Source organism: Prionailurus viverrinus, chromosome A2 (assembly GCF_022837055.1).
Source record: "Prionailurus viverrinus isolate Anna chromosome A2, UM_Priviv_1.0, whole genome shotgun sequence".
Taxonomy (NCBI): domain Eukaryota; kingdom Metazoa; phylum Chordata; class Mammalia; order Carnivora; family Felidae; genus Prionailurus; species Prionailurus viverrinus.
The window spans coordinates 145,746,825-145,773,548 of NC_062562.1; the positions used below are offsets into that span (position 1 = coordinate 145,746,825).

The following is a 26,724-nucleotide window of genomic DNA, read 5'->3' on the forward strand; positions in this document are numbered from 1 at the left end:
TGTTCCCCACCCCAGGCATGGGGTCCCTATGTCACCAGCTGTTAGAGTAGCCCAGGAGGTGCCTAGCCTTTGGTATTCCCCAAATCAAGAGGAAAGGGAATGCCATGTGGGGAAACTGAGCCCCTTCTCCGTGCCCCTCAGCCTCCTAACAGGATTCCACATGGATCCACAGAGGTACCAATGTGGGGACCATGGGCTACGCTTGTGACATAGTGTGAGCACGGAGCTGGGATCAGGATACCTAGGTCCTCCTTCCATTGCAGGGTTTCCCAGGCAACACCAGGGTATGGTAAGTGCAAGAAGTGAAGGCTCAGCTCCCACAGCTGCCACCTCTCTGATCCTGGGGACACTAACCGCTGCTGTACCCCATATTCCAAGCCCCCACCATCCCAGCACCAGGAGAAAAGACACATAGACACAAGTAAGCTGTAGGAGAGGCTCCGATTTTACTGCTTCTGATTGAACATGATGAGGTCTTTGTGGGACACAGGACCCCAGTGCCTGGGTGGGGTACTCTTTCCATGGCTCTGGCCAGGGTGGGAGCTGTTCTCAGAGGAGAGGCTTCTGACCTGATGAGTCCTGGTGTCCTGGCTACTGGCCAGGGCTGGGCGGAGGCCTGGGTGGCTGGTCCCCAGTGAGCTGGACGGGGGGGCAGGCCTCGGGTGAGATACAGTGGGCCTCGTGCTCCACCAGGCCCGCGGGGCACTGGCAGCCAGGAACGCAGGGCCTCACACAGTGGGCGGCCAGTTCCCCCAGGGGGATGTGCTGGTTGAAGCAGGTGCGGGGACAGGGCGGGCCACACTCATCGAACACGAAGCCGCGGTCCAGGGGACAGCCCACCACTGCAGGTGGAGTGGAAGGCAGGGTCACAGGGGCACCCCGGCAGCGCTCCAGGTGCCCTGCTCACCCCTGCTGTTCACCCTGTTCCTACCACATCCACACCTGAGCCCTGTGCCACCCTCTTCCCCAACTCGCGCTGGGCATTTCCCCCTCACCGCAGAGTGTGGGGCCCCGCCAGGCAGGTGTCACCCCTGCCTGGCGACAGTGACTGGCATAGGCTTCCAGGGCATCACAGAGGCAGGCGTCAGCCAAAGAGCCGGGGCCACAAGCACATAGGTCATACACGCAGGCGGCAAAGAAGGGCTCTGGTGGCACCACAGAGTGGCAGCGACTGAACGGGGAGGACTTAAGCACACCACACCGGGCGTTGGCCTCACGCCTGGCACGGTAACCCGCTGCCCTGCACGGATCCACCTCGCGGCCCTTGGAACATATCCGACTGGGTCCCGGCCCTTCTGGGACCTAGGTGGCAAGAGTGACCCTGATGTGACAGCATCCACTGGCGGCTGATCTCTGTGTGCTACGTGCTTCAAAAACACTTTCCACTAAATATTTTGGTTTAGCTCCAAAAATCTCCCTACAAGAATAGCAAAGGAAGCACCAGCTACTTTCTCCTTGTCCCCATTTTACAGCTGGACAAGCTAAGGCCCAGAGCAGGTTAAGTGACTCACCCAAGGTCACACAGCCAGTGAGTGGCAAGGCAGGGCTTGCGGATTCGGATGATGAGGCCTCACTCAACAGGCCACGCTGCCTCCCCCAGCACCACGACAGAAGCAAGAAGCCCCCAAATCACCCTGAAGCTGCAAAGCCCATCTCGTGCCCACCCCCCCCTTTCCATATAAGAGGGCTGCTCTATGATCACACTCAGCCACCCGGCTCCTGTGCCACTCACCTGCCAGCTATTCCCAAATGCAGCCTCTGTGGGCAGGAGCAACCCCTCAGGGCCCTGCAGATCATCCTGGGCAAAGCCATTGAAGTTCCCACACAGCCCACACATCTGGCCCCGGTAGGAGCTGGGCACGCTCACCTCCACCTGAGACTGCCCATCCCACAGCACCTGGGCAGAGAGGTTGGAATCGGGGAAGGGGGAAAGGTAGGGACCCCCAGAAGCCCAGGGTCCACCCTGGCCCCATGCACTGTCAGCACACTCCATGCTGTGGGGTAGGAGAATGGGCGGGCAGAGGCTCCCCGTGGAAAGGAGGCTGCCCTGGCCAAAGCCAAGTTGGCACGTGTTCTGTGAGTCCTGGGCACACACAGAAGACATGAAGAGCTGCCCACAGCTCCGGCAGGAGGGCACCTTCTCCCATCGGCACCCCTGAACTGGGCCCCCTGGTGAAATGCTTCAGAGATTCACTTTCTCATGGGCATTAGGGCCTTAGAGAGGATGAAGCACAATTAGAGTCCAGATCAGAAGTATCGACGAGACTTGTTTTAGGCATTTACAAATTGTACTTCTTGCCGAAGGCAGGGAGAAATTTACTCTTCGACATGGGATTTGGAAGGAATTTCAGAAACCACGTAGACCTTAGTTGGCATCCCCTGAATTGTTTCCCCTTTTTACCAATAAGAAAACAGGCCCAGAGAGGGTTGGTACTGGCCTAAGAGTCCCACTGCGTTGGTGACTGAATCACGATTAGAAACCAGGCTCAGACCTCCCTTCCCTGCACCCAAGGTCTCCGACCATGATTCCTTTCCTCCCCCTCAGAATCCAGCAGAACTTTCTGACCTCACTGGCCTGATTTGGCACGGGACCCAGCTGGTATTCCCACTCCCTCTACAGACAGAGGCCTGAACAGGTCCAAGGCTCCCACACCCCCACTGGCCCTTGCGCCGCACCTGGAGCCCGGGCTGGGCATGCAGGATCACGGTGCGTCTCCGTAACTCCACGTACAGCAGCGGCTCCTGCAGAAAGGGCAAGGCCACAGGGCGCCCGTCCACCTGGAGGAGGGAGGCAGGAGGAGGGCCGACGTCGGGACAGCGGAAAGCACGGGACCGACCATCCCTGGGTCCTCAGCTTTGCTCACCGTGACCTCTTTGCCCTGCAGCAGCCGCACCGCCACGTCCCCGAGCAGCACCGCCACTTCCTGGGTCCAGGCCACACCCCTCCGGCCCCGGTTATCGTTGGTCACGTGCACGCTGTGGCGTGAGAGGCCCAGGTGCAGTAGTCAGCAGGGACAGGTGTGGGGAGTTAGGGAGAAGGCAGAGGGGGCTGCGCACCTGAAGTCCCCTCCGCGGCAGTCCTTGGCCAGCACGTAGCTGCAGCTGCCCTGGAAGTGCAGCAGGCGGCCGTCGAATGTTCGGTAATGAGGGTCTCCGAAGGCCATGCAGGAGGCGGGTCGGGGCAGGCAGCGGGGGCAGCAGCTGCCGGGACTCAGGGCGGGGGCCTCGTCCTGGCCTCAGCCCCGGATCCCGTCAGATACTTCGCCCTCCCTGCGGTGCCCCTCGCAGAGCCTCCCCTGGGACCGAGGATCTCCCGGGAATCTCCCCGGCTCACCGCAAGCGGGCTCAGGGCACCGCCTTGTGGCCGCGCCTGGAACTGCACGGCCGCAGGGTCTCTCTCTCTCTCTCTCTCTCTCTCTCTCTCTCTCTCTCTCTCTCCCCCCCCCCCCGCCCCCCTCCCAACCGCGCCGCGGCCGCTACCCAAGCGCTGCCTCCTTCCTCCCGCCGGGTCTTACCAGGAAGGCGTTGCCACATGCCCACTCACCCCACCGCCCTAGACGCGGCACTCACGGGGCCACAGGAGAGCGGCGGGCAGCGCTGGCTCTGGCAGCGCACGGTGCCGGCCACGCAGGAGCAAGTGGTGCAAACGTCCACGGCCCAGCGCTCCCCGGAGGCCACCGCCCGGCCCTCGTGCGCGCACGACTGGGCGGGGGCTGAGGGGACAGGAGCGGGGTAGGGTCAACTGCCCGTCCCTCACACTGGGTCTCGCTCGTCCCCAACTCCCATCGTTCTGGCTGGCACCTTGGCATCGCTCACAGCAGCTGCCAGCCTCTCGCACCTTCGCCCAGCCCTGGGGGCAGGAGAGGGCGGGGCACTCCTCCAGGTGGCACTCCACGCGGCCCCGCTGAGGACAGATGTCATTGCTCTAGGGACTTCCTGCAGGGCCTGGGGTGCCTGGCCTCACACTTCTGGGAGCCTCTGGGTCACCGTCTGAGGCAGCAGCCCCTTCTGTCTGCCCCTGCCCTACAAGAACACCCATTTCATGTTCCAGTGGGGGGTGAAATCCAGCCCTTAGTTCCTTGCCGGGGCACAGGGATGCCACTGCCCGCTCTCACCCAGAGGGGGCGCCTTTTACTAATTACCTCAAAGACCCCTTATTCACTGGTCCAGTGTCCTGAGACTCCTCCCTTTATCCATCTGTAAGGTCCTCCGCCCCACCCTCTACCTGCCCACCACCCCCAGCTCACATGGCAGGCGCAAGTAATGCAAGCGTTGCTAGGGTCCCGCCAGCTCTCTCCATGCGCCGCTCTCCGGCCCTCGGCCTCCACCACGCATTCTGAGGAGGAAGAAGTGAGGAGGGGGGAGCATGGTCCTCCCAACTGCATCCTCCTCCCTGGAGCGCACCCTGAAGGCCTGCGCCATTCCGCTAGCACCCTGATGGTGCTGATTTCTGCAACCGGTATCCAGACGACCTACCAGATGGCAGGCCCCGCGACCAGTGCGAGGGAAGTGGAAAGGGTCCTGGAATCCCAAAGAGTCACAGGCTGGAACCTTCCCATGGGCCAGCTGCCAGCTCAGTGCAATGCCTGTCCAATGGGCCTGGGGCCTCCGAGCCCGGTGACAAGCCCCAGGCCAGGCCTTGAGTATCCAGACTTCATCCTCTGCTTTCCTCTACCTTCTGCACCCCACTGAATGACCCTTCATTTCGACAAGAGAACGAAGCCCACATTTGAAGTACAGACCTCAGGTTGCCCCCTTAGCCTTTGGATGCCACCCTTCCCGTCTCCCCCCTGGGCTCGTGTTCACAGGATGCAGGTCAAGGCCGGCACTTACCTCGGCACTCGGGGCAGCAGCTCCCAGGGGGGGTGTGGCGCTCCGATGGGGGACAGCTGAGCTCAGGACAGGCCTGGTGAATGCAGAGCCATGTCAGGTCCTGTGGAAGGGCATGTGAACGCCATCAGTAGAGAAGAACAGGGAGGGAGCAGGGTGGAGGCCAGATATGATATTCAAGGTGTGCGGACGCGTGTCAGAGTGGGCGGGGAGCCTGGAGCGGCAAGAGAGGAGTTGTTGCCACAGTGCACAGAGGAGGAAGAAGAGAGAGCTCTGGGAATCCCCAGGGCGGGGGGCTCACCTGGCACTGGCAGGTGTAGCAAGGGTCCGGCGGGGCCACCTCAGACCCCAGCAGGCCCTCTGTGCAGTTGCTCAGCGCCTCTGTGAAGACAAGAGTTCAGCGTCGGGGACGGAGAGGGGAAGCAGGGGGCAAAAGCCCACTTACCCGCTGTGTCCCAGGACTTCTTGGGCCTGGGACATACCCATATCCCCAGCACCTTGATTCCAAGAGGATGAGTCCTCCTTCCTCTTGGGTCCGCAAAGAAAAGTTGGGGCTTTTGAAAAAGAACTTTGCAGACTACTAGGGTGGAGGGCCTGGGAGTGGACAAGGTGTGGCTTCCTTAGCTTAAGGTCACTAAGGACCCTCAGACTGCCGGCCTCGCCTGCTCCCTCTCCTATTTCCTTTGATATTACCTGGCTAAAACAGCACAAGGAAGCACAGAGAGCCAGGTAGGTACTCCAGGTTCTAATCCTGGCTCCGGCATTCAGTGCCTGGGCCATTTTGGGCAGACTAATCAATCTCTCTGAACCTCAGTTTTTTCATCTGTAAAAGGGAATAATAATAACACCGCTCACTGGGTAAATGAGAAATGAGATAGTGTTTATTAAAAACACCAAGTACAGGGTACGGCATACAGTAGGTGCTTACTAAATGTTAGTCCTTTTCTCTTTCCCTGAGGCACATGCTAACAAGTGTTGGTAAGAATACCTCCCCACCTCTGTAGCCCCTCTGGCCTCACATTACGGCCCTCAAGCCCACAACCTGCAAAACCCCATCCCACAGCGCCACCTGCTGGGCAAGATGCTCCACACACTGCGCCTGGCTTCAGAGTCCAGGGATCCCTCCCTGCCAGCTTCCCCAGTCCCCCTCTGGGGGTGGGGGAGAGGTGCAGGCCGCACCAGCCAGGGCTTCCTGAATAGTCCATTGGACTCAGAATAGGGTGAGAGCCAGGACTATAGAGGAGAGCGACTGACTTCCAGTGTCACTCTGGGGATGGCAGTCCTACCCTCTTGTCTACCCCCACATCCAGGGGACTCACGGGCACAGGTGGGGCAGCAGTGCTGTGGCCCAGGGGGCAGGAGCTGGCTGGCGGGACAGCCCACCAGGCTGGGACACTGCCGCCGATGACACTGAAGGCTCGGGGGCCCCTCAGGCTGCAGCTACAAAAATGAGTGAGCAAAGGGGGTGGGTCCCGGGCCCTGAAAGCCGAGAGCCACCCTCTTTCCCTGGACCCCAAGCCCTTTCATCTGCCTGCTGCACCTCCTGCTGGGTGTACCCTGGGCAGGTTAAACTCCAGTCTGCAGAGACTCAACGTCTCCCCAGATCGCTCCTCACCCCATGCCCTAGTCCCAGGAGATGACGTCCCCTTCTCTTTCCAGTTACCCGGGCCTGAACCTTCTTATGAGTGTTGAGCCCCTGCGCTCTCATGCCATTTCCTCCCCTCCCCTGCCAAATCCCTGGGCACAGGGCGTCATTCATCGGCTCACCATTACTTTCAAATGTTATTCCCTCACAGGCCCCGCAACCACTTCCCAGGGGTCCCCCTACCTCCCATACGCACCCACCCTAAACTCCAGCCGGGAGGGCTGCCCACTGCCCCCACCCCGCTCAGCGCCTGTCCTGCCCCACGCTTCCTGGCCCCAGGGGGCACATTCCTAACTCTGACCCGCATACTGCTTGCTCCCCATGGTTGCCCCCTTTGTGGTGCCCAGCCCCTCGGCGTTGCCCTCACCCACCTCACAGATGCACACTTCACACGGGTCTGCCCCAGGCTGGAAGCTTTCCCCTGGCTCGTACTTCCGACCTTCATGTTCACAGTCTGGGGCAGAACAGGACCAGGGAGCCTTCAGGCTGGCAAGAATGCTAGGGGATGCCCCCGGCTCCAGATTTTGGGGTGTGTGCAAGAGTGGGGGTCACTTCTCCTGGAGCAGCCTGTCTCTGCGGCCCAGCCCGGAGAGAAGTGCTGCCTCCCCGCCCTCCCTCACCCGGCCCCAGGCTCCCAGTACCAGAGCATCGAGGGCAGCAGTCACTGGGCCCTCGGTGGGGCTGGGCACAGGAGCTGACACACTGGACGCGGGCACAGGTGACGACGCCCTCGTGACACACGCAGGAGGAGCAGGGGCTTTGGGGGTGCACCCAGCTACTGCCTTCCGGGTGCTCCTCCCCGTGAGCCAGGCAGCCTGTGTCCCAGGTGGGCAGGGACGAGCTCTGAGTCTTGGTTCTGCACGCGTGCCCCTGTCCCCCCACCCTGGGTGGCCAGCAGGGCATGCGGGTGCCAGGAGGGGGATCTATAGGGATATGGTGGAAAGATGGCCTGGGGCAGTGCTCCTGCCTGTGGCGGACGGGAAAGACCCTGGGCTAGGGTCGGAACACCCGGTTCTTATCCCCTTCCGTGCCTGCTTGCTTGCTAGACGTTGTGCCAGGCAGCAGCCACTGTTGGTGGTAGCCCAGCACCTGGCATGCAGCAGGCATGTAATAAATGCATGTGACATGAATGAAAGGCTCCATCACTAACCATGTGCCCCAGGTAACAATCTCTCCGAGCCTCAGTCTCCTCACCTGTTAAACGGGGATTTCATCTGTCCTGCCTACCTCAAGGGCGCGTGAGACGCTGTGACAGTTCTGTGGAAGCTACGCCCTGCTGAGCAGCGTATGAGGGTGAGGGCCAGGAGGCAGCCTAAAACAGGCTCATATTCTAGAACCAGATGGCTTAGATGAGCATCCTGACTGCCACCTACCAGCTGCGTGCCCATAGGCAAGCGATGTTATCTCTTTGTGCCTCAGTTTTCTCATCTGCAAAATGGGAGTGGTAATAGTACCTATTTGACCGTGTGCGGATTAAGTGAGCTATGTGTCAAGTGCTGAGCTCAGAATGTGGCACACGGTACGATTATGATGATGACTAGTGTGGTCAGGAAGGTGTCAGTCTTGAGGGGGTGTGGTCTGGGCAGGCCAGGGGCACGGAGGGGTAGGAGGAACCAAAGGCCTGCAGGGATGAGAGCTTCAGGGCCAAGGTGTGGGAGGGCCAGGTGGGTGGCCAGGGAGGGGGGAAGGCCGGAGGAGAGCTAAGGAGAGGGAGGGGGGGCCGGTACGGGGCATCGGGCCCGGGGGCAGAGGCCGGGGGACAGCCACGTGGGGCTGGGCATACCTCTGCAGCGAGGGCAGCAGCCCCCCTGCTCCGTGACCTGGAGTGGGCAGGACAGAGGGGGGCACTGCAGCCTCACACAGCTGACCTGGCCGGCCTGCAGGAGATGCAGGTTCAGGGACTTGCCCTCTAGGCCAGGCGCCCCAGAGGCATGGGGACCTAGCCCCGACGCCAACGCCCTCCCCCCCCCCCCCCCGCCACCATACCTGACAACGACACCACTCGCAGCTGCCTGGGGGCCCCTCAAACTCTGCCCCATCCTGGTGCTCCTGGCCCTGGGTGAGGCAGCCTGTGGGAAAGACCTTTCTTGGGTGGGGGGCTGTGCCACCTCGCCCTGTCCGACCTCGCTCAGGCCTGACAGAAAGAGGGGGGAGGGGTGGGGACGAGCATGGGGGGCTGGGGCACGCGGAAGGCAGCTCACTGTGGCAAACAGGGCAGAAGCAGGGTCCTGGAGAGGGGTGGGGGCAGAGAGCTGGAGGACATGGCTTCTTCTGGCAGCGCACGGAACCTTCCTGGGGGGAGAGAGGTCAATTGCTACTTCCCGACTCCGTGGCATCACAACCTGAAACCAGGCTACACACTGTCCCCTGGCAGGATGCCCCCACTGAGCCTGCCGGGCTCAAACCTCCCTCCCTCGGCCCAGGAGACCAGAATCCAATCCTCTTCCGCTAGATGGTCCCCCGTGAGACCTGGGTGAGGAGACGAGCTCTTCCGGGCCTGAGAGGAGGATCGAGGGATGAAAGGTCACCACGTTCCCCAAAGGCCACCTCACCTGGCAGGTGCAGAGGGAGCAGCTGGGGTCCAGTGGGTCAGGAAGGGTCTCTCCATGGGCTGCGGTGACCCCATGATAGAGGCATCCTGGCAGAGCAGGAAATGCATTGAAAGAGCAGCCATCAGGGCAGCCCCCCATGGCCACACACGCAGCTGGTCCTGACGACCCCTACCAACGCTTAGGGAGTCAGAGAGGGAGAGATAAGTGTGGCCCACGGTGGCCGGGAAGGTGAGGCTTTGGCCAGGCTGTGAGCGGCGAGACCTGAGTGCACGAAGGGAGTCGGGTCTGGAGGTGGGGTCAAAGGCCGCTGGGAAGTTTCTGTCTGTGGGGCCCACGTGACGAGCGGGCACACACACCCGGAATTGAAGGCAAGAGATGGGCTGGGCTCAGGAGCATGGGCAAAGGCAAGCCAGGCGGGAGGGACGCTCCCCCTTGTGACTGGTCACTCAGGGGGCATGGGAGCCATCGAATGGGTTTGAATCTGGCGATGTGACATCTCAGGAAGGCGACGAGACAATTTGAGAGCAGGGAGTTCTGGAAGTGTAAGGCAGTTTGAGGAGACAGCAGGGACAGCCAGGAGGGTGTGGATCCTCAGGGGTCTGAGGAGAGCACAGGGCGTGGGTTTGCTGTGTGGTGACGGTGGTAAGACCAGTTGGGCCCCTGGGGGCTCCAGGAGGGGCAGGAAGGGCAGGTGCTGTCCTACCCTGGCAGGTTGGGCAGCAGTGTCCAGCCGGGGTGAGCGGGTGGCTGCAGCCCAGAGGCTCACAGGGCTGGCGGCCACAGGTCACAAAGCCTCCAAGGCAGGTACACAGATTGCAGGGCTCTCGGGGATCCGGGAACTCCTGGCCGCTCAGGTAGGACTCCCCTAGATACTCGCAACCTTCAAGAGAGGACAGGGAGGGGCAGGGCAGGGGGCAGAAATGGTGAGAGGTGAGCAGTCATCCAGTTCTGACCTTGGGCCCCAGTTGAGGCCTCAAAGACCCAGCAACTGGGGGCAAGGAGAAGGCTCAATCCTGGCAGGAGATGGGGGGGCAAAGGAGTCTGAGATGGGGCACCAGCCAAAGGGCACACTTTCCCCTTTCAGCCTGTAATCTCTCTGGAAAGACCCACAAGGACTCTGGAAAGTCCCTAGAGTTGGATGCTCAGCAGGCCACACCCAGCCAGAAGGTACCAATTTCTCCAACCTGGGGACAGCTGGAGATAGCCCGAGATGGCTTCGGAGACACTGATCAAGGTATCGTCTTTCCAATATTCTTCCGAGCCCCTTGACTAATCAGGGGCCGGACGGGATCCCAGGGTTGTAGCAAGCAGCTCTCTGACACTTGCTGAGAGGGCGCTTTGGGTGATAATGAGGTGTCAGTAGTAACCACAAATCCCTGGTGGGGGATATTGATAAGGAGGGAAGCTGTGCATGTGTTGGGGGCACGGGGCACTTGGGAAATCTCTGTACCTCCCTCTCACTTTTGCTGTGAACCTAAAACTGCCGTAAAGAAACAAAGTCTTAACAGAAAAAAGAGAGAGAGAGAGAGAGAGAGAGAGAGGCAAGTCTCCGTCTCAAAGACTTGGCAGGCAAAAGTTTCTGACTCAAATTTAATGTTCTATTTTTAACTGTATTAATAATTATGGTAATCTTCATTCCTGGAAAATCTAACTCATTTACAGTATGATATAAAGACTCCTTTCTAAATAGGTTTAAAAACAAAAGGATGGGGCCCCCCGGGTGGCTCAATCAGTTGAGCGTCCCACTTCGGCTCAGGCAGTGATCTCGCTGTTCACGAGTTCGAGCCCTGCGTCAGGCTCCGTGCTGACAGCTCGGAGCCTGGAGCCTGCTTGGGATTCTGCGTCTCCCTCTCTCTGCGTGCCCCTCCCCGGCACACACTCTGTCTCTCTCTCTCAAAAAAAAAACCTAAATAAACATTAAAAAAAATTTTTTTAAGAAAATAAAAGGTTAATTTGAAGAAAAATAGTTAAATAAACTTACAGGTGCGAGAGGGTATGTAGCAAATGTTGCTAAGATAGTACAAGAGTGACCGAAGCCTGGGGAACTGAGTGGGCCTTGTTCAACCCTCTCTTTTTTTTCAGGAGCTAAAATTAGAGTTACACTTAAAACTGGTTAAAGTAGGGGGGCCTGGGTGGCTCAGTCGGCTGGTGGCATCCAACTTCAGCTCAGGTCATGATCTCACAGTCCGTGGGTTCGAGCCCAACGTCGACTCTGTGCTGACAGCTCAAAGCCTGGAGCCTGCTTCAGATTCTGTGTCTCTCTCGCTCTCTGCCCCTCCCCCGTTCGTGCTCTGTCTCTCAAGGGTGAATAAACGTTAAAAAAAATTTTTTTTTAACGGTTAAAGCAGTAAATTTTATGTTATATGTGTTTTACAAAAATACACAGTTTAAAATGTATTTTTTCAATTAAGAAAAATTAGGCCCAGAGAGGTTATGTAACTTGCCCAGGGTCACAGAGCCAAATAGCATCAGCAGCAGGAGAAACCCCAGGTTTTAGTCCAGTGTTTTCTGTTACGGTGACAGATGTTGGGGACTCACTCTAGGGCAGTAAAGATGACGCTGACCCGGCCTTCCCAGCCCCTCATCCCCACGGTCCCCTGCCCCTCACCATCACAGGCAGGGCAGCAGTCACCCCTGGCGGGGAAGGGGCACTGAGCAGGTGCGCAGGCCCTGGGCTCGCAGCTGACGCTGCCCTCCCAGCAGAGGCAGACGTGGCACGAGGCAGTGGGCGAAGGGAAACGCTCCCCGCTGGCAAAGTCCTTCCCCTGGTACAGGCAGCCTAGGCGGGCAGGCGAGCAAGGCGGGAGCAGTGGCGGTCGTGGTGGCCGTCTGCCAGGACCACGGCCCCCCTGGCCCTCCCAACCGGGCGGTGTCCCCCCACATTCTTAGTGAGAACCCCGACGTGGGAGTGGTGGGCCCGGAGGAAGGGGGGGGTACTGGGGTCGCGCAGTGTTAGGGGCTGGAGGAAGGGGGACATGTCATAAGAGGGGACGAAGTAGGGTGAGGCTGGGGGCAGAGCTGGAGGGAGCAGGTGGGGATGGGGTGCTGCCTAGGCCGGGAGGGGGCGCCAGTTACCGTCGCAGGACGGGCAGCAGGGCCCTTGGCGCGGGTGGGAGCAGGGCGCAGGCGGGCAGGGCAGCCGCTGGCAGGACACAGAGCCATCGAGGCAGAGGCAGCGGCGGCAGGGGTCGTCGGGCTGGGAGAAATGCTCTAGGTGGCGGGCCGGGACCCCGCCCCCTGGCCGCGGGCAGCCGGAGGAGGTGGCTGCAGAGAGCGCGCGCGCGCGCGAGTCAGGGCTCCAAGGAGAGGCTGCGGAGGCTCGCCCCTCCCTCCCATGCGGATCTGCCCGAGGGGTGCGCATCCTACCGGGGCACTGCGGGCAGCACTCTCCGGGCAGCAGGACCGGCTCTGGACAGGGCAGCGGCGGGCAGCGGCGGGAGAGGCACTGCACGCTTCCGCTCTGCAACAGAGGGCCCACGCCAGGCCGGTTAGTGGTGGGAGGCTGAGGAGACCCCCACCCCTCTGACTGCCACCTTGGGGGCCCTCTCCTGGTCTCCCAAGTCCCACCCCTACTCCCCTAGCCTCCTCCTCTCACCCAGGTGGCAGACTCACCAGACAGCGACACTGACGGCAGGGATCAGACGGGTGGGGGAAGTCTGCTCCGTTAGGGTACTCTTTCCCGCCAAAGGCACAGCCTGGGGGAGGGGGCAGCTATAGGCCTGGGAGGGGCCCATTCCTCCCCAGGTAGGCTGCCCTTCCGACCCTAAAAGCCGGCAGATGGGGCCAAGCCACCTCAGGAGACCGCCCCCCCCCTTCCCCATGGCATCCACCTCACCATTGCAGTCATTCTGGCAGCAGGTGCCAGGCAGCGGATGGGCACAAGGGGCCCTGGGGCAGGCCCGAGGCTGGCAATGGGCATGGCCTTCCTGACACCGGCACTCCTGGCAGGGGTCTCGGGGGTGGGAGAAGCTCTCGCCATCCACAAATACTTGTTCCTCCAGGATGCAGTCTGAGCATTGGGGCAGGGAGAGGGGCAGGAGTGGGGGCGAGGACTGACAGTTCTAGGCATGGGCTGACAGCCCATCTATCCTTGGAGTCCAGGGCCACTGAGGAAATGCCAGCAGGAAGCACCACGGAGAGAGTGGAAGAAGGGTCTGTGTATGCAGGCATGGGTATCTCTCCGAGCACACGCTCGCATGCGGAGGCATATTTGAGCCCATTTACCTGATGCATGTGTGTATGCCTCTGAGGGTGGACAGTCAAGGAGCTCGTGCATGAACGTGCCTGTGTTTGTGATACACGCTCTGGTACAGACTCTCCAGGAGGGCGGGGCAGGGACCAGGTTACACTGCATCCCAGCACCCAGTCTCCTGCGCATCAGACCCAAACGGTTGTGGCATGGAGCTGCTTTATATAGACACAGGGATATATCTGACCGGTAAGGGTACTGGAGGAGGAAATACAGAACAGGAGGGAAGGGACATACAGGAACATGAAGGGATAAACATCTCTCTACTCTCCCTCCTACCCATACCCTGTGAGTTCCAGAAAGTCCAAGCTGTGTCTGAAAACAACTCAGAAGGCTGTTGCTTGCTAGGGTATCTGTTGAGCCCGTGGGGCCATGGGAGAGCTGGCTCCGGGGCCCCCAAGCCAGACAGGTGTAATAAGCACATACCTGGGCACCTGGGGCAGCACTGGTCGGGTCCACTCTGGGGCCTGGCACAAGTTGTGGGAGGGCAGTCAACCAAGGAGCACCTCACAGTCCCAGCCTGGGAGCAGGGGAGAGGGCAATGGGGGTGGGCTCCAGGAGGGGCTCAGCAGGGCAGTAGCAAGCCTGGGGTGGTACCTCGCAGCGGCAGGCGTGGCAAGGGCTATCCGCGTCCGTGAAGTTCCGCCCATTGGCATACACTTGACCGTGGTAGGTGCAGCTCTCACAGCTGGGGCAGCAGGCACCTGGGGGAGGCAGACTGATCAGAGCCCAGCTGATCCGGGTGGGCTGGACAAAGCAGGGGGGAAAGGCCGGATCAGGGTGGGGCACTCACCGGGGAGCTGGGTAGGGTGCTGGCAGGGGGGTGGGGAGCAGAGCACAGCCCCACACATGGGCACGCCATCGTGACAGGAGCAGGCCGTGCAGGGCTGACCATCAGGCTCCCACTGGACCCCCTCAGCAAACTCCTCTCCATCCAGCACGCAGGCTGCCGCAAGGGGGGCTGTCACCATGGCAACCGAGACACCTGCTGCCACCCCTGACCTTCCCAGACCACAGGGCCCTGGCTCTGCCAGGCCTACGGTGGCCTCTAACCCCACCCTGGGAGTGGCTGGTGGACCGGACAGTGCCCCCCTTATTGTGAAGGAACCCCTCCGTCTTCAGCGCCTGCGAGCAGCACTCCTTTGAAGCTGTTCCTCTTTCTCTCCCTCCCCACACATACCTGGGCAGAGCTGGGGGCCAGAGTCAGGCAGGGTGCAGGGGGCAACCGGGCACGCCTGCTCCTCACAGGACACCTCGCCAGCCTAGGAGGGATGCCGGGTGAGAGGTCCTCAAGGGGTGAGACAGATCTGGGGTGTGAGAGGGCGCGACTGGCTACCTGACAGGAGCAGCGGATGCAGCGCCCCCTCTCTTGGAGTCGGAAGGTCTCCTCACTCTGGTACTGGTGTCCCTGGTACTCACAGCCTGGTCAGGAGGACAGGGGGACCGGGGGCAGGGCTGGAGGCTGATGGGGAAGCCTCACGTCACCTCAAAGCATCCACCCCCCCCAACCCTGATGAGCCAGCCTCCCCTACCTCCAGGATCAAGGGCCCCGCCATGGTGCCCAGTGTGCCATGAGAAGGTGAGAACGTGACCCTCACCCATGGTGACGGGAGCCTAGGCCGATCAAGGACTTGTCCTGTACTTTTAGTTCAAGGGAGCTTCCTGTAGGTCTAAACGCCCGACCCCGCCCCCCTCCCGAGCCTCTCTTGGGCCAGTGCTTGCCCCTCTCCCCGTGACTCGAGTCCCCAGCTCACCATCACAGACTGGGCAGCACTGGCCAGGGATCCTGCCTGGGTGTCTGCAGGGCACGGGCGGGCAGGGCAGAGGCTCACACTGGACACTCCCGTTCTGCCAACAGGGCCTGATCAGCATTCACGAGGCAGGCCCAGAAGCCAAGCCCTCCCTGCCAGGCCAGCCACACTCACGGCACAGTGGCAGCGCGAGCAGGGGTCCCCAGAGCCCACGGGCTCTCCGCTGCGGTACTCCCGCCCATTTAGGAAACAGCCTGTTGGGGAATAGGGTACCTTAAAGTCCTGGCCTTCATGGGAGACTGAGCTGGGCCACAGGTGAGCTTTCTGGACCCCCACTCCAGACTCCACCCACTGACTCACCATCGCACAGCGGGCAGCAGGTGCCTGGACGAGGCCGGGCAGGGTACGGGCACAGGCTGGAGCATTCTCGCTGGTGGCACTGAATGTGGCCCTCCTGGGAGGGGGCACAGCGGGCAGGGGAAGGGGCCATTAGAGCTCCGTCAAGTGGCAGAAATGGCAGTCGAGTTCTCATGATGCGCTTACTAGATGTTGTTATGAGTTGAGCTGTGCCCCCCTCCAAATTCATATGTTGAAGTCCGAACCCCTCGCACCCCAGAACATGACCTATTTGGAGATAGGGTCACTGCATATATAATTAGTTAAGCTGAGGTCATACTGGAGTGGGGTGGCCCCTCCAAAAACTGCGTCCTTAAAAAAGGGGAAATTTGAACACAGACACACACAGGGAGAGCAACATGTGAAGATCAAGGCAGAAGCCAAGCGATACCAAGGATTGCCAGCAAACCACCAAAAGCCAGGAGAGAGGCCTGGAACAGATTCCCTCTTACAGCCCTCGGAAGGACACCTTGACCTTGGACTTCTGACCTCCTGAACCACGAGATGATACATTTCTGTTGTTTAAGCCAAACCCCTTTGCGGTACTTTGTTATGGTGCCCAGCACGTTACTGAAGCTCTCTGTGACTCAGTTTACCCATCGGCAAAGACAGTAATAGTCCTGTCCTCACAGCCTTGTTATGGGAATGAAATGAGATATAGTGTCCGGTGTGACAGCCACCTCTGGAAGCTGGCGAGTAAACAGTAGCTGCTGCTACTCGCCACGGCTGTTCCCAGACAGACCCCCGCCCTTTGAGTTCCCACCTACATCAGGGCTCACTATGTCCAGTCCCGTAAGTGGGCAGCCAGTGACTCTTCTCACAGGTGTCGGGAGGGTGGTCCACGTGAACAGGGAAGGGAGGCACGTGGTTGCAAAGGGGATGGATGCCCCATGGCCTTCGCAGTGGAGTCTTCAGACCTCGGTAGGCTGTCAGGAAGCTGTATGGCTCTGGCTTGAAACACAACCCTTCTCAGGATGCTCCCTGCCTGGACATGACGTTTCCACGTCCCCACCTTCTTCCCCCAGGTTTCGCCCTGACTGTTCCCTACACCTGATGTCTTAGTCCACTTGGGTTGCTGTAATGAAATCCCATAGGCTGGGGGGCTTATAGACAACAGAAATTTACTTCTCCCAGTTCTGGAAGTTGGGAAGTCCAAGATCAAGGTGCCGGGAGATTCAGTGTCTGAAAAGGACCGGCTTCCAGGTTCCTAGACACCTGCTTTTTCACTGTTTTCACGTGACTGAAGAGAGAAGCTAGCTCTTTGGGGTCCCTTCTACAAAGACGCTAATCCCATTCATGAGGGCTCCACCCTCATGACCTAAGCACCTCCCAAAGGCCCTGCCTCTAAATACGATCACCTTGGGGTTAGGATTTCAACATATGAACTTGGGGGAGACACAAACATTCAGTTCATAGCACCTGGAATGTCTTCCCCCACTTCTTCCTGCTTCAATGCTACTCACCCTTTAAGACCTAGGTAAACACCATCCCTTCCATGAAGATTTTCTAGATCTGTGTTGTCCAGTAGAAACATAACACAAGTCGTAAGTCATTTCAAATTCTCTAAATTTAATGCCTGGGTGGCTCAGTGGGTTAAGCGTCCAACTCTTGATTTTGGGTCAGGTCATGATCTCATGGTTGTGAGATCGAGCCCTGTGTCAGGCTCTGTGCTGGGTACGGAGCCTGCTTGGGATTCTCTCTCCCCCTCTCTCTGCTTCTCCCCTGCTTGCACACACGTGCTCTCTCTCACTCAATAAAATAAAATAAATTAAACTAGCAGTCAAATTTCAAAAAGGAACAGAGAAAACTAAATATTAATATATATTCCATTCAACTGACTATATCCAAAAGTTATTTTTTTTAAAAAACTTCAAAAAATGTTTATTTATTTAAAAAAAACTTTAATGTTTATTCTTGAGAGAGAGAGAGGGAGAGACAGAGACAGAGCATGATTTGGGGAGGGGCAGGGAGAGAGGGAAACACAGAATCCGAAGCAGGCTCCAGCCTCTAAGCTGTCAGCACAGAGCCCGATGCGGGGCTCGAGCTCACGGACCACGAGATCATGACCAGACCCAAAGTCAGATGCTTAACCGACTGAGCCACCCAGGTGCCCCTATTTATTTTTGAAAGAGAGAGTACCAGCAGGGGAGGGACAGAGAGAAAGGGAGACAGAGAATCCAAAGTAGGCTCCACATTGTCCATGCAGAGCCCAACTCAGGGCTCGAACTCACGAACCTCCAACCATGGAATCATGACCTGAGCTGACGTCGGTTACTTAACCGACGGAGCCACTCAGGCGCCCCCCCCCAAAAGGGATTTCAACATAAAGTAGCAACGAGATGTTTTATATTCCTTTCTTTTGTCCTAAGTCTTTAAAATCCCACATTTTGCACTTCAGCCCATCTCCAACTGGACAGCTACTTTCAAGGGCTCAGTGGCCACATGCGGTGGTGGCCACAGACGGGACAGCGCAGTTCTAGATGTCTCCACGTAATCTGCATTTCTCTCTCCCCCGAGCTGTTGCTGCCTGTCATATCCTGACCTGCCTCACTTCCGGAGCTTGCAAGCTCTTTGAGTTCATTCGCAAACCCACGCTGCACATCTACGATGCTCAGAACTGGGCATAGAGGTGGGCACAGCCCCATCCTCCCCCTCATAGCGCCCAGGATCAGGTCTTCTCCACTTCTGTCCCCTCCCAGGGCATAGGGGATGTGCTCAGTGAAATGGAGGGATGAATATGGTTGGTCTGGGGATGGGGAGGGGTGAGGGGTGTGGGAGCAGCGGAGGGACTCACCAGGCACCGGCAGATCCGGCAGGGGTCCCCAGGGGCAGTCCACTCTTGGCCATGATCCCAGCGAGAGCCAGCTTCCGTGCAGCCTGGGGTTGAGGTAAAGATGGACACAGAGGAAGCCTGGTAGGAGCGAGCCTGGATAGCAGCTTCAGCCGGCCCCGACCCTCTTTCACATGCCCTGAGCCCAGACCAGACCAGGCCATGCCTCTGCCTAGACTCCTGAGGGCTTCCAGTGCAAGGCCTCCCGGGACCCAGTGTGGCCACGCCCACCTCCCCCAGCTCTTGGCCCCTCCTCACCTCTCGCTGTAAGCGTTGGCCATTCGCGTACATTTGCACCTTCCCGCCTACCACACACCCACCTCACATGACTGTCAGTCCCGAGCCTTTGTGCAAGCTCTCCTCTCTTCCTGGAATGCCCTCTGCCTTATTCCACCCTTCCCCTAGCTAACTGCTCTTTATCCTGAAGGTTCACTCAGGACGCGCCGCCTCCAGGACGCTTTCCTTCCTGTGTCCAGGCTGGATTAGGTCTCCTTCCTCTGAGTGTCCACAGTGCCCGGCACCTGCTTCTAATACTGCCTTTGCGACAGTACTGGTGTGTGACTCAGTGTCACCCTCTAGTGGTCTTCTTGGAGGGGGGGGCCCCCTTGTGTCTTCCGTGCACATAGCAAATGAAAATGCTCAGCATTTATCAAGGTATAGAATGGCATTATCCACACCTCACAAATGGGGAATCGAGACCCAGAGTAACTCCCTCAGAGGTACCCGGCCACGAAATGGCAAGGGCGGGATTTGAGCCCAGGCACCTCAGCTCCAGAGCAGCGTTGGCCGGGCATCGCTTCCCCACTGACCAACCCCCCAGGTCAGGGCCAGCAGAATGGGCTCTGGAGCTGAAGAAATGCTGTGACGTCCCCACCTGGAGCTCTACCAGGGAAGGGTCAGGGCTCTCACCTTGGCAGGTCGGGCAGCAGTGGCCAGGCCTCAGGACTGGCTCAGGGCAGGGGCTGGGTGGACACTTGATGGGCGCACAGCGAACCAGGCTCCTCTGTAATACACCAGTCGCCGTAAAGCCACCCGGTCTGGCTCCCAGACAGGGCAGGGTGGACAAGCGTCAGACATCCTTGGAGGGGTGGGGCACAGGACCGCGATGGAGGGTGAGCCTCACCGGCAGGAGGTCTTGGGAGGTATATGAAAGACCAGCAGGTGTGACCCAAGGGGGAGCAGGGAGAGTATATGGAGGAGCAAGGCCTGAACGAGGCGGGTGGGGACTCACCAGGCAGGAGCATTGGAGACAAGGGTCGGCGCTGGACAGGAAGTTGGCCCCCTCTTCATAAGGCCGCCCCTCATACTCACAGCCTGGGGAGGGTTGTCAGGATGACAGGCCGGTCAGCAGAGAGCAGGGCGAGTGGACATCACCCAAGGGAAGGCATGACCCCAAGTAGGTACCGGACCCTCCGGGGCTGAGGGGATGGAGGGGCAGGGTGGGGCGAGAGGTCACCTGGCCGGCAGACAGGGCAGCACTCCCCAGGTGGGGTGTAGCTCTCCAGGCAGTTGAGCTCTGCACATGAGGGCCCCTGGCACCGCACGGTCCCTGCCTGCAGGGCAGACACTGAGCCCTCCCTCCCTCTTCACTCCCCGAGCTGAGTTACTCCGCAGGCCCGGTGGGTCTAGCAGGCTGCAGGCCTCGAGGCCTGGGTGGCAGCAGCAGCTCTGTCTGGCCCCCAGATTGGGCTCGGCATGCCGAGCATCAGGGATGTGCGTGGCGGCCGGGACTAGGCTCTGATTCCCTTACCTGGCAGGTGCAGATGACACAAGGCTCTGGTTGCCATGTTTCCCCATCCCTGTGGCCTCCAGGGCAGCCTGAAAAACCAGGGCCACGCCCCCGAGTAAGAGACCCAGGGTACCGGAACCAAAGCACCCACAAGGGAACCACATCAAAGGGCACCGTTCAGGCGGCGCCTGGGGGGCTCAGTCGGTGAAGCGTCCGACTTCAGCTCAGGTCACCATCTCACGGTCCGTCAGTTCGAGCCCCGCATCGGGCTCTGGGCTGATGGCTCAGAGCCTGGAGTCTGCTTCCGATTCTGTGTCTCCCTCTCTCTCTGCCCCTCCCCCGTTCATGCTCTGTCTCTCTGTGTCTCAGAAATAAATTAAAAAAAAAAAAAAAAAAAAAAGGGCGCCATTCAGGAGACAGATTTTTGTTATTTACTACAACTTTCCAGCAGATGGCAGTAAAGCGTCTGACTCAAGCATAATCAGATTTCCGCTATTTTACAATAGATGCAAGTGTTGAGGAAAGGGTGCTTTTTAAAAAATTTCACGGAAGATATATGAGCTAGCAGTGGCCTTGAGGCACCACGTGTCCTGAAATCTGTGTGCGTGTGCGTGTGTGTGTGTGTGTGTGTGTGAGAGAGAGAGAGAGAGAGAGAGAGAGAGAATGTGTGTGTCCCTTTTCTTTGGGATCCATCAACTCCCAAGACTCCACTCCTCATCTCTGGCCAAGACTCCCAGTCTACATTTCCAGACCTCGCTGGTCTCCTGAGCCTCTGACCCACCCTGTGCCCCTATCAGCTGATATTCTGCCACGTAAAGTACAGGATGCCGGGTCGAATTTGAATTCCACGTAGACAATCCATATTTTTTTTAGTATAAGTATGTCCCAAATATTGCATGAGACAGACTTACACCAAAAAAGTATGTGTTGTTTATGTGAAACTCAAATCTAACAAGGCATCCTGTATTTTTTGGGGTAAATCAGGCAACCCCATCTCCCTGACTCGGAGCTAGTAACATCCCCCAGCAGAGCCACTGCCTCCTGCATCCACTTCCTCCCAGTTCCCTTCATGTCACTGGCACCACTGCCTTCCTTGTTCCCCACTATTGCATGGGGTCTAACCCACCAGCTCCTGCCCATTGTTTTAGAAACACCTCGCCCTCTGCAGCCACTGCCGTCCCTGGCTCCATGCCTAGACAACCACTGTACTAGCCCGCTAACTAGTTCTGCATCCAGTCCATACCAGATGGTTCTGTCTGCATCCAGTCCATACCAGATGGTTAGTCCTAAAACACTCCTTTGAACAAGCTCTGCAGCCTTCAATGGCTCCCCATTGCCCACAGAAGAAAGTCCAAAATGCAAGGCTTACAGCAGTCTGTTACCACTGAGCCTCTGGCAGCTAACCACATACTGCCCTTCTTTACGTTCTCTTACTCTATTCATTGGATCTTAAATCTTGTGTTATGTTGGCTGTTTATTTTCTCAACTAGATTAGAAGCTCCCTGGGGGCAGGAAAAAGATCATACAGAGCTTTTGGATTGGTCCCAGGCCGGAGTGAGTATTTGCTGGCTGTGCTTCCGTTCTGAATTCCCTAACTACTGCCAGAGTGGGTGGGCAGGCACTCTCTGGGCATGTGGCAGGGGGCAGGGGGCAGGGGGCAGGGGGCAGACGACGGCTCTGGGGGCCCCAGAATGAGTGCAGGAGGCGAGGCTGGCAGGAGGCTGACCTGGCTCACAGTGAGGACAGCATGTTCCTGGCTCCGGGCAGGGTCCTCTTGGGCATGGCTTCTGGGTACACTTTATGGTTCCTTCCTGTGGGGAAGCAGACTAGTGGCTGCCCAGCCATCAGAACCCCGAGGACCTGGCCTCCAGAACTGAAACCTCACCCCAGGCTGTGACACACCAGAGGAGCAAGAAGTTGAGGCAGCTCAGGGTACATGGGCTACCTTCGGTCTGAGGGCAGGAAAGAGACACCCTACCCCCACTCCCATCATCTCCTACTGCTCTTGGCCCCCAGAAAGCATCTCTTCCAGGTGCCAGCAAGTTCCCAGAGTGGAGAGATCCTAGGAAGGGAACTGAAAACTTCCTCAACGGAGGAGCGAGGAAGGAAAGGCTGGAAGAATGTGGATGTGGAGCCGAGTGAGGGGGAATAGGCAGGTAGATGACAGGGACAGGTGGATGGGCAGGGACAGTGAGGGTCCACAGGAGAGGGGGCATGTAGGAAGACAAGCAACTCCATCCTCTCTGCCCTCCATGCCACTGTTTGCCAGGCCCAAATCAGAGAGGTTTGGGGGCCCCCGCCATGTGCGTGTGGTGGGGGGGGGGTTAAGCCCCAGAAAATATAGCCACTGGGAATCAGCCGGAGCCACTGGCGGCCAAAACTTTGGGGGAGGGGCAGGCAGACCCCATTACATGACATTGAGCACACCGGGCCGCAGTGGCTGGTAGCTTAAGTGAAGCAGGTGAGGGGGCCAAGTATGGGATATCCAGGTGGGTCGCGGGAACTCACCAAGCAGTGACAGGTGGTGCAAGCGTCCGGGGAGAAGGTCTCCCCGTTGCCATAGGTCTGACCATTGTGGCTGCAGCCTGGGGAGAAGATAGTGCTGTCACTCAGGCACTCGCGGCCATCTCTAGGTGCCGAGGTGGTCCTGGCAGGCAGACAGGGTGGCACTCACCGTGGCAGTGGGGCAGGTCGGGCTTGGGGTCACAGTGCACGGTCCCATCCTGGCAGACACAGGCGGTGCAGGTGTCAGGCTCCCAACGAGCACCCTCGGGCCAGGCCCGCCCCAGCCCCCAGCACTGGGGAGACGCTGGGCGGCATTCACAGGACTCCAGCTGCCTCACCCTCGCCTGCAGCTCTTTGTTCTGGGGAAAGAGGGAGAGGGGAAAGTGGGGGGCACTGGGTCAGCTCCCCGCTACCCAACACATCCCGCAGATTTGTAGGGTGTGAAGACTGAGCAGGACGAGAAGGAAATCTGACAGTTCCAGGGGAGAGGTGGGTGCCCTCCACACAGCGTCCAGTTTAGACACAGTTCTCAGGACCTAGAGTCTGGACAGGCTCCCAGAGGGACATGGCGTGCCCAGACCTCTCCTTTGGGCAGAAGGGGACCCGATCCCCTCTCTGTAACAGTTTAAGTCCTTTACCCATCCAAAATCTTTCCTGATGATGCCTTATGTATCGTAGGTCCTCGATAATATTTGTCAAACACATGAAAGAATACGAAAGTCTAGATGGAAAAAACAAATACTCCGGAGGCTCTTCGTTTATATGAAAGAATCGATGTGAAGAGCTGTTCATATAAGAATTTCTCCATGTGCGTTTAAAATAAAACTCGGGGTGCCTGGATGGCTCAGTCGGTTAAGCGTTAGACTCTTGATTTTGGCTTAGGTCAGGATCTCAGGGTCGTGGGATCAAGCCTCGAGTCAGACTCCACACCGAGCATGGAGCCTGCTTAAGATTCTCTCTCACTCCCTCTGCCCCTGTCCCCCGCTCATGCTCTTCCTCTAAAATTAAAATAAATAAATAAATAAATAAATAAAAATAAAAAAAATTAAAAAAAAATAAATAATAAAAGCAAAAAGCTGGCATTAAAAAAACTAATAAAATAAAACTCTATTTTAGAGTTCCTGGGCCCTCTCCCCCAAGTCCAATCCTTCCTTCCTCTCACTACACAAGACCTGCCCTACCCCCCTCCCCCCCCACAAGCCCTCCGGCCTCCAGCACTACCTGCTCTCTGAGTTCCATCATCTGGGCCTCCAGCCTTTCCAGTCGCGCCTCCAGGGGGCGCCACTGCTCCCGTGGGGCCCCAGCATGGGATGAGGAGCGGGCTGGTGCCTGCTGCTGGTAGTCCTGGATGTCAGCAAGCCCAGGGGGCTCTGGGAGGATGACCCCACCTGAAGAGCACAAGAATCCAAGGTGGGCCTGTGGGTGAAAGGTTTCCTAGCAAGGTTTCCTGGGTCCTGTCTTACAAACCATGCAGGGAAGGAAGGGTCGCCCCGTGGCCCACCCCTGTCCATCTGCCCACCTACCTTCCAGAGAAGGAGATATGGTCTCTGAGGGTGCTGGCACGGAAGCGTGGAAGGAGAAGGGAGAAGGTGAACAAAAGTGACCCAGACCAGCTTTCCCAAGTAGCAAGAACCTCGGTCAGGTATCAGCCCCAGGGCCCCTGACCTGCTGGGGATACGAGGTGGAGTGTCTAGACCGGGGCCTCCCTGTAGCCTCCCTGATGCTGCAGGGGTCCCCAGCCACGGGGAGCGTGTCAGGGTCATCCATCTTGACATGGGCCAGGGTCTTGGCCAGGGTTCGCCCCGGAAGCTGACGAGTCAGGCTGGGAGGGCCCAGAAGCCAGTGCAGGCTGCAGGGCAGGAGAGGGAGACGGACATGCGAAAGGCGGGGCTGCTTTATGGGGCCCGGGGTCTGGTGTGAGCAGCCCTGGCCCCCCAACTGCCTGTCCTCACCTGTCAGCAAGGGCACTGCTTCCAGAGAATGTGCACAGGGAGGGGCAACTGCTCCCTCTGCTCCACCCCCACCCCGCGCCCAGCCTTGCCACTATTTCCAGGCCTGTGGTAGAGGGGCCTGGGGACCCCCACACTGGGGACCCAACAGAGGTTCTTGCTACTCGGGAAAGCTGGTCTGGGTCACTTTGGTCCACCCAGGGCTGCTTTCTCCTCTTTCCACGCTTTCAGGCCAGCACCCTCACAGACCATGTCTCCTTCCCTGGCAGGTGAGTGGGCAGGTAGACAGGGGTGGGGCACAGGGTGACCCTCCTCCCCTGCATGGTTTGGAAGACAGGACCCCACACTGGGCAGAGGGGGCTGCATTTCTTGAAGGGTTTGGGGAAGGAGTTGGCAGGGCCCCCACTAGCTCCCAAGGCACCAGGCTGAATAAAGACAGCCTGTCCCTGGTTTTTTGATGACACTACGTCAGAGAAGGGGGTTTCTCTGAGTTCAGGCCTGAGGTTGGACAGCCATTTCCACCTCACTTTAACCCCTCCCCTTCAGTCAGGAAAGTAAAAACCGTGGGGCGGGGATAGGCTGACTCCACTGACATCCCACAGACCAGATCGCTCCTCCGGGTGGGGGGTGGGCAGTGGAGGGGCTGGAGGAGGAAGAGGAGGACGGAGAGAGGAGGGTCTTTCCCTCAGAGGCAGCTCGTTAATGAGGCCGGGCCTGGGTTTCTCCAAGACACTAGTCCTGTGAGGTAAGGGACTGTGTCACCCACTCCCTTGTCCCCACACCCCCAAGCGGGGGTTGGAGAGTCTAATCTGAAACCCAAGTTGCCTTCTTTCTTCCAAACCTGCTTTGGCCTGAGTTCCTTGGCTTGGGAAATGCTATCCCCGCCTACTAAGAGATCTGGGGCTCAGATTCCCCGTTTTGTACCCCCCAACCCACCAGCCTCTGGTCTCGCCCAGGTGTCCCCAACCCACTCCTCCCTCTTCTCCTCTCCCCTCTTTCCACTCAGGAGGCTGAAGCCAAAGCCCACCTCCTGCCTCCACCTGCTCCTCCTCTCTGGCACCCACCTCTCTAAGTCACACATCTGAAGGTTCCCAGCAGCAAGTCCAAAGGTGACCTTTTGCAAATGCCCCCGTGCCCTGCTCTTCCCCACCTCCGGGGTCTAACGCCCCAACAAACGCCAGCACCCAAACCTCTTGTGCACATTCCCATCCCCCTCCCTTGCCGGGTATCCTGTCACCTGCAACTGTGCTCCCTTGGTATGGCTCCAGTATCTAGCATTCTTCTTGGCGCCCCGAAGGGCAGTTGCAGATGATCAGTACCGTCAACCGCCCCCCTTCCCCTCCCGGCTTGACACCCCCACCCCATGACCCCTCCTCCAGACCTATTTAAGCAGTCACACTAAGGGAGGCAGGGAGAGGCTGGGGGGTCTCCGGCAGGGAAGACAGGACCAGTCCCTTGCCTGGAGAGACCAGCAGAAAGAGCTCCTGATTGTTTCACGGAGCCTGATTGCTCCCCATGGAATTGTCCTCGGCTCCCCTCTCCCCAGCCGGCTGCCAAGCGCTTGCACTGACCCCTCTTTTCCTGCCTGCCCTCCTAGGAGAAGGCCAGACACAGCCTCAAAGTCGGCTCCCATAGCGGGCCTCCTTTTTTCCCCCTTTCTCAAGACAAATAATTAACTTCAGACTCCCAGATTCCAGGGCAGCCTCTCCCCCACCGCTGCCTGCAGGAATTCCTCTCCAGCCATTGCAGGGAGCCCCCTCTCTCTCCTCTGGGCCCGGGGCCTCAACCTCAGGGCCGCGCCCCCTTGCTGGCTCCTCCACCGACGGGGAGGACCGAGGCCGCCCGAGAGGCGCCCGCACCCCGAGGCTGGGGGTCGGGAGAGGCAGCCTGGCGCCAGCTCCTTCCCTCAGGCTGGGCTGAGTAAGAAATGGGGTCCTTCCCGGCCGCCCCCAGGCCCTCAGCGCCCCGACTTACCTCCGTCCGTCGCGGAGGCCACGGCCACGCTCGTGAGCTGGAGGACGAGGGGCAGCAGAGCGGCCGGGGGCCCCGCCATGCTCGCTCCGCCTCGCTGTCTGTGGTCGCGGCTCAGCAGGCGCTGGGGGAGGCGGGGTGGGGACACACCAGGCCGCCTCCCACCCAGTCTTTGTTCAGGGAGGGCTTCTGGAGTCTGTCATCCCGCCCGGGGTGGCGCCTGCCTCCCTGATGGGCACCTCGCGCCCTGGACCCCAGCTCCATCCTGACCCCAGCCCCGTCTCAGAGGTAAGGCGGCAGGAGAGCAGCCCCAGCCC

At 59.0% G+C, this 26,724-nt stretch overlaps 1 protein-coding gene across 6 annotated transcripts; it reads right to left on the reverse strand.

Annotated features, from left to right (window-relative positions):
* Positions 1–422: 422 nt before the first annotated feature.
* Positions 423–26,724, reverse strand: KCP (kielin cysteine rich BMP regulator). Of its 6 annotated transcripts, XM_047849741.1 has the most exons (43): positions 26,411–26,709; positions 23,709–23,875; positions 22,657–22,846; positions 22,491–22,567; positions 21,709–21,793; positions 20,004–20,071; positions 19,710–19,806; positions 19,485–19,567; positions 19,163–19,256; positions 18,218–18,300; positions 15,388–15,481; positions 15,202–15,281; positions 15,031–15,124; positions 14,613–14,698; positions 14,457–14,538; positions 14,070–14,237; positions 13,874–13,980; positions 13,703–13,796; positions 13,252–13,311; positions 12,863–13,036; positions 12,640–12,722; positions 12,394–12,487; positions 12,103–12,291; positions 11,636–11,806; positions 9,731–9,907; positions 9,028–9,113; positions 8,677–8,767; positions 8,462–8,544; positions 8,259–8,352; positions 7,117–7,290; positions 6,847–6,929; positions 6,150–6,270; positions 5,132–5,211; positions 4,834–4,933; positions 4,248–4,336; positions 3,802–3,904; positions 3,571–3,713; positions 3,058–3,230; positions 2,865–2,976; positions 2,677–2,778; positions 1,733–1,897; positions 996–1,302; positions 423–842 (listed from the first exon to the last, which is right to left on the reverse strand). In XM_047849741.1, the coding sequence occupies exons 1-43, from the start codon at positions 26,487–26,489 to the stop codon at positions 592–594; spliced, it is 5,133 nt and encodes a 1,710-aa protein (XP_047705697.1). In that variant the 5' UTR covers positions 26,490–26,709; the 3' UTR covers positions 423–591. The 6 variants fall into 6 exon arrangements, with proteins under 6 accessions (XP_047705697.1, XP_047705698.1, XP_047705699.1 ...); XM_047849742.1 differs by lacking the exon at positions 13,252–13,311 and having other exon boundaries at positions 14,070–14,222; XM_047849743.1 differs by lacking the exon at positions 996–1,302 and having other exon boundaries at positions 583–842; positions 26,411–26,716.